Source organism: Piliocolobus tephrosceles, chromosome 15 (genome assembly GCF_002776525.5).
Source record: "Piliocolobus tephrosceles isolate RC106 chromosome 15, ASM277652v3, whole genome shotgun sequence".
Taxonomy (NCBI): Eukaryota; Metazoa; Chordata; class Mammalia; order Primates; family Cercopithecidae; genus Piliocolobus; species Piliocolobus tephrosceles.
In genome coordinates, this window is record NC_045448.1 from 103560903 (window position 1) to 103571776 (window position 10874).

The window sequence follows — 10874 nt, forward strand, 5'->3', positions numbered from 1 at the left end:
AAAAAAAAAAAAAAAAAAAAAAAAAAAAAATATATATATATATATATTAACAGTGGCTATCTCCAGGTGCTATGATTATAAATGATCTCTGTGGCTGGGCAGGAGAATCACTTGAACCCGGGCAATGGAGGTTGCAGTGAGCCATGATTGCGCCACTGCATTCTAGCCTGGACAACAAGAACAAAACTCCATCTTGATAAAATAAATAAATAAATAAATAAATAATCGTTGCTTGCATCTTTAAACATTTCAGAATTTTTCAAATGTTGTTTTGGAACTTTTTATGTATAAGAAAATGTAAAATTATAATGGGAATACAGCTGACATATCTATTGCCTGAGATAGTGTTGGTCAATGGGTCTTCTGTGGAAAATCATGAAGAATTACTCGAAGAAAGGGGAAGGACCATGGCCAGAGGAGGTTATTTCCTTGCTGCTATGTTTTTATTTTTCAAGATAATTTTTTAAACGCAGGATTGTATGATATTTGGTTATTTGCTCATTGCAGTCTTAGCATCTTTAATGTGCTGAGAAGCCCTGAAATTCTCCACGAGGGAGAAACAGTGAACATACACTCCACGATTACTTTGGGGGCATTTCCTGGGATTAATATTCTCCAGAATATATTTTGGATAACATTGGCATAAAACAAGGTCCATCTAAGGTCAGCGCAGTCCCCTTCCTGGGCCCAGGCTTAGAGCCTGGAGACAGGTGCACAATTCCTCACTTCCATAACCCAGGCAGCATCCCTGCACACTGAGGCCACGGAGTTTGGAGGCATCACTGGGCTCAGAATCTCAAGAAGTTTGGTGTAAGAAGAAGACATGAGGCTGGGCGTGGTGGCTCACGCCTGTAATCCCAACATTTTGGGAGACTGAGGCAGGTGGATCACTTGAGGTCAGGAGTTCAAGACCAGCCTGGCCAACATGGTGAAACCCAACTCTACTAAAATACAAAATTAGCCAGACATGGTGGTGGGTGCCTGTAATCCCAGCTACTTGGGAGACTGTGGCAGGAGAATCACTTGAACCCAGGAGGCAGAGGTTGCAGTGAGCCGAGATCACACCATTGCACTCCAGCCTGGGCAGCAGAGTGAGAGTCTCTGTCTCAAAAGAAAAAAAAAAAAAAGATGTCATCTGGCTGTGTGGGGAGAAAAGTCACCCCAGCAGGGCGGGCTGATGCCATCCTCATCTCATGGAGAACTTGGGGAACTATTGCAGAGACTTAGCAAAGCGTCTGAGGGTGACTGAGAGCAGCTGAGGCTGTCTATTCTCCCGAGAAGCAACAGAACAGCTTTACTCTTAACCACAGTTAGCAGAAAGTGTCTGGCCCAAATGGGAAGCTGGCCTAATTTCATAGTGACTCTTAGTTAACGGTAACACAGGCACCGTTTAATTGGAACATGATAGTTAGGAACTTGTCACCAAAATTCTAAAAAGAAACGTTTAGCCTTTTCTAAAGAAAGGCAGCATTTTCAAGTGGTGCATTCCTGATCATCTCTTTTCAATTTAAAATTTACTGAAATTATTGAAAAGGCTTCGGTAAACTGCCTTTTGCCTCAGATGCCCCCAGAGAGGTTCTGGATCTCCTTTCCAAGTTTCTAAGCCTGCCAGGCACCACGCTTCTCTGACAACTCCTCTGAGCCAATCAAAAAACGCTAGCAGGGTAAAAGCCAAAAGCCCCCAGCAGAGGGAGGCCCCTTTTCCATTCCACCGTTTACTGGGCCACAGGAAGAATTAGCATTCTGCCTGCAAGTACAGTTCTGCTTTCCCCTTTGTTTTGAGAACAGAATCACTCATCTGGAAATTACAAGGTAATATACACGAATCGCATGTCCTATTACCTCCCGCATTCTCGCGATGCCATTCTCGCGATGCCTGCTGCTGCTGCCTTAACCATCAAACAAAACAAAGAGGAAGCCTCAGAGATGTGTTACTGCCATTTTTTCCCCCGTGTGGGAGCTTATGATGATGTAAGTAAAACCCTATCCAAAGCCTATGAAAGGAAATCACAGCAAAATTAGCACGACAGGCTCCAGCTGGGAGCATCAACCCACTGTCCAATGCTGAGGGCCCGGGGTTCTCACTGCACTGTGCCTGCATGCAGGGGCACTCTGCAAGCGTGCACGGGGCTGGAGTCCTCCATAGGGGCTACAGACTTTCTGGGCAGAGCTTTGCTTTCAGACCCACAGAATTTATGTCCAAAGAAATGGTACAAATGAAACGAGAACAGACTCTCTTCTTTGCCATATTACTCTCCCTGAAAGAGCAATTGGCTGAAAGGGTTGAGCTTACAAATTTCAATCACCATCCTGTCTTGGCCTAAAACAGACTCTGCAGAAAGTGTTTTCTTTTTCTTCTTTTTTTCTTTTTGAGACGGAGTCTCGCTCTGTCGCCCAGACTGGAGTGCAGTGGCCGGATCTCAGCTCACTGCAAGCCCCGCCTCCCGGGTTTACGCCATTCTCCTGCCTCAGCCTCCCGAGTAGCTGGGACTACAGGTGCCCGCCACCTCGCCCGGCTCATTTTTTTTTTTTTTTTTTTTTGTATTTTTTAGTAGAGACGGGGTTTCACTGTGTTAGCCAGGATGGTCTCGATCTCCTGACCTCGTGATCCGCCCGTCTCGGCCTCCCAAAGTGCTGGGATTACAGGCTTGAGCCACCGCGCCTGGCCTTCTTTTTCTTCTTTACCTTTAGTTTCATGACCGCATCTCTAACTCGCCTGAAAGCGCTCTGAGGGCAGGATAATGCTATGTATCCTCATCTGTAGCATCCACTTGCTCACCACATCACTTAGTTAACAGACACAGATGGGATAGTCTCAGCCATTCATTTGTCCATGTCATTAAATGACCCTATCCTTTTCCTGTACCCTGGGGGACCAGAAAAAATAACCTGCTTCTGCAAAATGGCAGGCGTAGGCTTCTTGTTTGCTGTGTTTGAACTCTTCCCTCTCATCTGAACCACTTTATTGACATTAAGACTAAGAATTAGAGTCAAAGAATCATAATATTGTTTAGCTGATGTTTCAGAACCTGCATCCAGTCTATTAAGAGCCCCAAGAATCAGCAAATCTGGCCTGACACTCTTGATTTTCATGAACAAAGGCAGCAGAGCCATAAACTCACCTTCTACTCTCCCTCTCTCAACCAAAGGTATAGGACTAGGGAAACAACCTCACAGCTGACTGGAGAGAGGAGGTCATGGACTCATTTAATACTGGATTAAAGGAAGAGGTGAATATGAAGCAGTTTCTTCTTAGCCAACAGGTGCTCATTTCCATCAATAAATGGAGTAAGCTGGATTTTGCCAATACTGCAAAGTTAGACAATTGCTTTCTTTGGAAAGCAAGAACTCCTATCAGAACTTACTGTCTTTACCCCTTGGGAAGGTGGTGACTCAAAAGGAGTGGCTTCCATAGACGCACAGAATGTCATAGACACTGTTAGGAGCCCAGATTTTAGAAACAGATGCGTGCATTTGAATCTCTGCCTGCTGCCGACTGGCTGTGCGATCCCTGAGCCTCAGGTTTCTCAACTGTAAAATGGGGCTAAGAATAACCTAGTTTATGAGGAGGTGTTTTAAGGTTTGCAGAATGATTGCATGTAAAATGCTCCAGGCAGGCTGTGAGTGCTTTGCAAATTTTAGCTTTCCCTATCAGCACTGGGTACTGCACTGTGCCAGCGGGTTAGACGCAGCTGCATTTAATTTCTGCAATAAGTAGCTACTATTATCACCCCACTTGACAGAAGAAGAAACTGAGGCTAAGAGAGATTTAGGGACTTGCCCAAGGACAGACAATAAACAGTGGCAAGAGTCAAAGCCAGGCCTGTCTGATTCTAACCATGTGCATTTCCTGCTACCCCACACTGCTTCCTGGGTGACCACACATGCACGTGCACACACACACACACCCTACAATACTCTTTCACAGCAGAATTAGAAAGACATGCTTATAACTGGAACACAGAAAAAGCGGTGAACTTCATTATCTAGGGATTACAAATATCTCTCCATCAAGCTGTTTTCTTCTTGAGTACAAGGACTATATTTTTGCATCTTCCCTAAAGAATAGAGCACTCAGTTCTGAACACACAATAGACACTCCATTAGTACTGTCTGGATTTACATGGAAATTCACGGAAGAAAGTGGAACTGTGCCCTTGTCTGGAATACTTGAAACAACCCAAATACACCATGAATTCCCTCAAGCATCGAAAGCCTTGCCTAACACAAAGCATGTTTTCTGGAGACAATGAGAGTTTTGATCTCAAGCTAAACGTTTCTAATCTCATCAAAAAGAGTGGGTGAGTGAAAACAATCCATGCCAGGCCTCCAGGTGGGATTAGGGGAAGGGCCTCCCATGTTACTGCTATAAAAACTACTTTGAAAAGAATACATTCTTAGGGGGGTGTGTGTGTGTGTTCCCAAGTGTTAGGAGGGGTACTGCATCCTTGCTATTTCTGGGTACCACCAAACATTCTAAACCCCTTTTCCCATCTGAGGACAAGGGAGGAGTGTGGGCCCCAGCCTCACTACACAGGTCTCTGTGCAAAGATTTCCAAGCAGAGAAGTTTTGGGGTGGGGGAGGTATGCTAATGGCCCAAAGCAAATGGGGAGGGTAATGAATGAAAAGAAACTGCATACAAACTGATTTATTTCTAGGAACTTTTAGCCCAGATTTTTTTGGCATGTCTATATTTGCTGATTTCTGCGTATGGTAGAGCCTAAACATGCATTTTTGTCTCTTCCTGATTTAGAGGTAAGCGGTGCAGGAGAGAGGCAGGGATAATACTAGAGGGGTTTGGAGGGTGATATTAAAGATGATGACAGCAAAAGTAAAACTCCTGTGGACTCCTTAGTCACGCTAGAATGCAACTCTGTCTAGTCAGCCAGGTAGATTGGGTTTGGTCTTATACGAAGAACCTCTTGTGGTCTGGGGATAAGAATAGAGTCTAAGATCAAATAAGTATGTATTGAAGTTCTCATTCTGCCACTTCCTGGAACTTTCTGATCTCTGACAATGCACTCAACCTTGTTGAATTTTAGCCTTCTCACCAGTAAAATGGGAATAAGAATGACACACACTTCAAAGGAATGTTGAGAAGATAAAATGAGATGATGCACATAAGAGGACTTAGCTCAGTACTGTGGGCATCCAGAGGATGCTGGCTACCACTGCTGTTCTTTCCATCGTTTCTAGTAAGAATGCCCTGCGCTTGAACCTAGAAGAGGGAGGTTGCAGTGAGCCAAGATCGTGCCACTACACTCCAGCCTGGGCAACAGAGTGAGACTCCATCATGCACAAAAAAGATTGCCCTGTAAATGTACTATTGCAAAGTGTGCTGCATATTCACACACATGTAACGATGGATACTTAAAAAGTGCTACTCGGTGTATTTTGTAGCTAATTTCCAAAATAACCAGTGAGGAAAGCAGGATAGACATTATTACCCTTGTGTTTGCAGGTGAGAAAACAGAGGCTTTGAGGGATGAGGGGTCAGTTGGAAACTCATCAGCTAGCACAGGGCAGGCCAGGAATGCAGCTCACATCTGTCTCCAGTGCTGCGTCCATAGCTATGCTGGAGGAAACGAAAACACCCCAGAGGAAGGAACTCTACTCTGGTCTGATCTAGTCCATTCATTTGTTGCCTGGGACCCAAGTGGATTTTGCAACCCTTGTAGTTTGTGACCCACACTTTGCAAAGCACCTGGGTCCCAATGCCAAGTGAAGGGCCTGTCACTTCAGCTGGGGAGTCCTTTGTACTGATGCTGGTTTGAATTTTTATTGCAGAAATTTTCAAACATATGCGAAAGTAGAGATAAGAGTACTATGAGTGCCCAGTGCTGATCTCCCAGATTCGTGGGATGAAGGCTGTTCTGCCTATACCTCTGGCCATCTCCTCTGCTCCCTGATTTTTTAAAGGGAATACTGGGGGAGTTTAAAACAATCCAGACTCCCCCTATGCCTTGCAGGCTCAGGTCTGGCAGGTCTGGGGGTGGCCAGGGATTTGTGGTTCTCATGGCTGCCTCTCCAGGTGACATGGAAGGACAGCTACCCTGCAGCCACAGAGCTGGGTGGTACCGGGGGGCACTATCATTTGCAGGTGACAAGCAAGTAGTGGGTTCTGTGAAGGGAACTGGGCAAACCCTTTAGCTCTGCAGGCTCATGAGGCTGTCACAGAGAACGGAGTGCCCTGCCGCACATAAGTAGTGGCAGAGGCAGAAAGGGGTGAGATCACAGCGAGGAGGCTAGTCCAGTGAGGCTGCAATGAAGGGTGTCTCCGGAGAGGATGTCCCCTGCTCCCGAGGCTCTGTGGCTGGGCCTCCACCCGAATGACCTGCAGTGAGACACTGAGGAGATCACAGTTTTTTCCCCAGAGCATGGCACAGTGACTGCTGACTCAGGTGAATCGTGTGAAACTGATGACATTCGACTGTTCCTGACCCGCTCCACGTCACCGTTAGGATTCCACCGCGTACTGAGTAGGCATTCAACACATGTCCAATGAAGGAATCAACACAGACAGGTTATCAGGGGCTCTCACGTGCCAGCTGCCAAGTTCATATTTCTAGGTGACCCAACCACAGTGCAAAGTGTCTATGACATCTCCAGTCTGCAGCTGAGGAAACTGAGCTAATCTACGTACACAAAAGTGCTTAGCACAGTGCTGGGTGATGACTGCACGCTCACTGTGTGGCAATGATCATGATTATTATCCAAAGCCAGACAGAGCCCCGGCGACCGAGTTAGGACTTGAACCCAGGCCCGCTGGACTCCAGTCAGCCTGCCTTGTCAAGCAGTGTCTGTCCTGGAAAAGCAGTAACCAGAAGGCGTGAAAGATGACCAGTGTCAACAGGGGTACAAAGGAGCATGACAAAAACCCAGACCACTCGGCAAGTTCTAGACAATGTGTCATTTCACACTGAGGGGCAGGGCTGAGCGAGCTGTCTAGAAGGCTTCTCACGGAGCACTGCAATATGTCACGGAGACAGTGTGTCCTGCAGCTGCCTGTCTTGCTGATGGCCTCCCCTGCACAGAGTGAAAGCCAGCGAGACTCTGCCAGGCAGGCCAGGCAGACCCTTGGGGGTCAGAGGGCTCTACTGAGGAGGGGGATGGCCGCATCTTACCTCTTGGCTCTGTCTTTCTCATCTTCATCCATGAGATTTTCTATGCAGTTTTTCCTGCAAAAAAAAAAAAATTAATTAATTAAGAAGAATGGATAATTACTGTCTGCTTCTAGATCTTTCTTAAAAGTCTTTCAGGTTGTCATCATTTCGGTCTTAGCCCAGCGGTTCTCAAACTTGTTGGTCCTGGCACCCCTTTACACTCTCAAAATGGACTGAGGTCTCCAAAGCACTCCTGTGTATGTGGGTTAAGGCTGAGAAATGTTTAAAGGCACAGGCACCCATTTCATCGGGCATCGGAGCAATGAAGTCACCAGATGTCAAGTAACTTCTGGAAGAGTCAGAACACTCCTGTTGTGTACACTCATGAGACAAGGAGAGCTCTTTTAAAAGGAGAAATAACGAGTTAATTATATTTTGAAAAAATGTCTTGACCTCAAGGACCCCAAGAGTCTCCAGACCACACTTTGAGAAGTGCTGTCCAGACCTGCTCAGTGAAGCAGCGTCTGTTCCTCTCAAGCCTTAGGTCACACGCACCTCCCAGTGCCCGCCTGGGATCCGTTAGTGACGCCACAGCGGGCACTGTTCACTCCTGCTTGTAGGACCCCAGTAGCCTATGACATCCTAAAGGAGAGGGTTTATCTGTCCATTCAAACCACACAAGCTCCTCTGACAGGTGGCCTGGAAGAATCAGCCCCAAAGGAGTGTCATCCACATCATCCCTTAGGGCATTTACTCTCCTTGAGACAGCGAAGGTGCACAATTGTGAAAGATTAAGTAACAGTCCAGGAATGTACTTCCTCACCGCCTGAGCCTCTATTCTCCCAGGTCACTGGCTTGATGCTTCTCAGGCCCACAGACCCAGCTTCCCCTCCTACCACACACAGGCCTGGGTTCCCTCCACCCCTCAGAGCCACACAGCCCTGGTTCCTTTCTTCATTTGCACGTTTCCCAGAGCCCCACCTGTCTGGGGTGCGTCCCCAAGCAGAACCATTCTCAGGGTGCTCATGAGGTCAATGCCAGCTGTGGGAGGCTGAAGGTTGCGGTGGCTGGGAGGGCAAAGTGTGGTCGAGGTAAAGGTGGGGACCATGGAGAAGCGGAATCACCATTGCCCACACGCTTCTCTGCTCAACACACAGGGTCTTCAGTCGGAACTCCCAAACCAGCACTTCGCAAATGCACCACCAATTACTCTTGAAATGTGAAGTTTCAGATAAAAGTTTTCAATGGAGTCAATCAATCTTTCTCTGAGCTCATTGAGTTTTGTGATTTTGGTCACCTACATACACAAACACGGGTCTGAGCCAAAGCAAAGATGAATTCTGCAGCCACAGCCCCTGTTTACAAAATGCCCATGCACTCAACAGCAGGCATATTCCACCATGGACTAGCAAGAAATGCTGCTTAGAAGTTAAAGCCTGTATCACAGTTCAGTCAGCGTTAACACATCTGCAAACAGGCCTGTGCTTAATGTTTTCCAGATGGAATCTGTTCAACATTTTATGTCAACTCATCGAATGATGCCCTACCCCAAGCCTGTGCTTCCAAGGAGAATGGTGGCTGACCAAAGCCCCGGCCGCGCTGTGTTCTTTACCAGGGTCCCCTGGACAGAGCTTGTCCACAGGAGGGCTAGCTGCTGCTCCTCAGTCCACTCTCCTGAGCTCCTGAGATCCTGTTTGGATGACCAGGGTTGCTGAGTCATAAACTAAACATCGAAAAATGACTAACAGCTATTCTTTATCAACCACATCTTCTGTGATTTGTATGTTTATTCTGCAGACATTTCCTGAATCTACAAAACCTGGATGCTCTACACCCACTTCCTCTTCTTCAGCATCCCTCTCATTTCCCTGTCCCGTTCCTCTCACTTGACCCCTGGCTAAGCCATTCAGCTGAGCTGCACCCACTGTGAGAGGGCCCCTAAGCTGAGTTCCCACTGCACCTGCCACAAAGGCTCCATGCTGATGCTTTTACTATTTTGTCACCTCTGCTGTCTACCATGTTATTTTTTAACTTAAAAAATTGTGATGAAATCCACCTCACAAATTTACCGTCTTAACCCCTGCTGAGTGCACAGCTCAGTGGCATTCAGCACACTCATACTGTTTTGCAACCATCGCCACCATCCATTCCAGATCTCTTTGACCTTGCAAAGCATAAGCTATCCATTAAACAGGAAGTCCCCATTCCCCACTCACTCCAGGCTTGGCAACTGCCCTTCTACTTTCTGTCTCTCTAAATTTGACTATTCCAGGTCTGTCATGAAGGTGGAACCAGACAGTATTTGGCTTATTTCACACAGCATAATGTCCTCAGGGTTCATCCATGTCACTGCATGGGTCAGAATCTCCTTCCTTTTTGAGGCCGAGTGATATCCCATTGCATATGGAAACGCAGTGTTTTGCTTGCCCATTCATATGGCCGTGGACATGGGCTACTTCCACCTCGGCTGCTGTGAGCGTGGGTGTCCATCCCCCCTTGCGTTTTAGAGTCATCCTTTTACTTAATAATAGGATCTGGAAACACCTTGAAGGCAAACAAGGAACAGGATGGAAGGAAAGAAAAGAAGTCCTCTGAGATCAGGTTAAAGGAATCACAGTGAAGTCTGGGGGTGACAATGACTCTTCTCAGCCATACAGTTTTCAGTGAGGAGGATTTTGAGCAGCGATTTTTTTCTTCTTTTGATCACAGAGTGCCAGAAAACAGAAAAGGAGCTTAAATGAAAGCAGAGATTTTGTTTAGAGCTGAGACATAATGGTTGAGGTGATTAACCCCCAGAGTGAACAACGGAGGGATGCCGTACAGCCTTTACCCCAGATAACCATGTGTCCTACGTGGCATAGACAGTCACGAGGTGTGTGAATCAGGGTCCCAGTAGGAAAGCAGACGGCAGGTGGGAGCCTCTGAGGAGCACTGATTCACAGGGAGGGCTCTTTGTAAAGGTGTGGGTGGGGAGTAGGGAACTAAGAGGGGCAGTGTGGTTACCTGAGGTGGGGAACGGCAGAGCTGTGAACACCTCTAAGGGGAAGGGACAAGAGGGAAATCATTTCCCAAACCTGGAAGGAGTGTGTCCCATAGGAGGTGGCCTTCAGTGAAGGGACAAGAAGGGAGCCAAGGGAATAAACACCTCACTCTCATTCTCCACCCACCCTCTGATCTCCTGCTGCATCTCCTTTAGTCATGTCCACAGGATCCTCCGCACAGGGGAGCCTCAGGGAAGTGAGAAGGGAACACGCCCGGTAACATTCATCTCTCAGGGGCTCTTCCAGTTCTGGGTTTCTTGGGTTTTCCTAGAACACAAACTCTCAGGAGTCTTTTTAAGCTTTGTAACATCCCCTCAAATGTGAAATCCAGGCATCTGCACCTAGCAACTGACCACACAAGAAATAATCATCAACAATAACAATAATTACGGGAGCCTGATGAAAAGAGAGGCTGAGAGGGGTTCCCAGGACAACCTGAGCAACAAAATAAGTGACAACCATATTGATTACAGCCTGTGCAACAAACTACTCATGAGTCTTATTTGTTTTATTGTTCTCCACCTCAGGTAACCACACTGTCCCTCTTGGTTCCCTACTCTCCACCCACGCCTTTACAAAGAGCCCCCAAATAAATAAACAAATGGGGAGGTAGGAGGAGGGAGGGACACAGCTTCCTCTTACAGAAGATTCCAATTAATAAATGCAGAAGAACAATGGCAACAGAAAATCGCCATCATGCCTCATGCCTGTAATCCCAGCCCTTAGGGA

The 10874-nt window shown here is 46.9% G+C and overlaps 1 protein-coding gene across 5 annotated transcripts in view; it reads right to left on the reverse strand.

Annotated features, from left to right (window-relative positions):
• The window catches only part of NPAS2 (neuronal PAS domain protein 2), a 183954-nt gene that overhangs the window by 86574 nt on the left and 86506 nt on the right, over positions 1-10874 (reverse strand). For all 5 annotated transcript variants that reach the window (XR_002731472.1, XR_002731471.1, XM_023211375.1 and 2 more), the window contains exon 2: positions 7126-7179. Coding sequence is in view for 3 of the 5 variants with exons in the window: in XM_023211375.1 (XP_023067143.1) it covers positions 7126-7157 (32 nt within the window). In the remaining 2 variants the exon portion in view is untranslated. The remainder of the gene's footprint in view (positions 1-7125; positions 7180-10874) is intronic.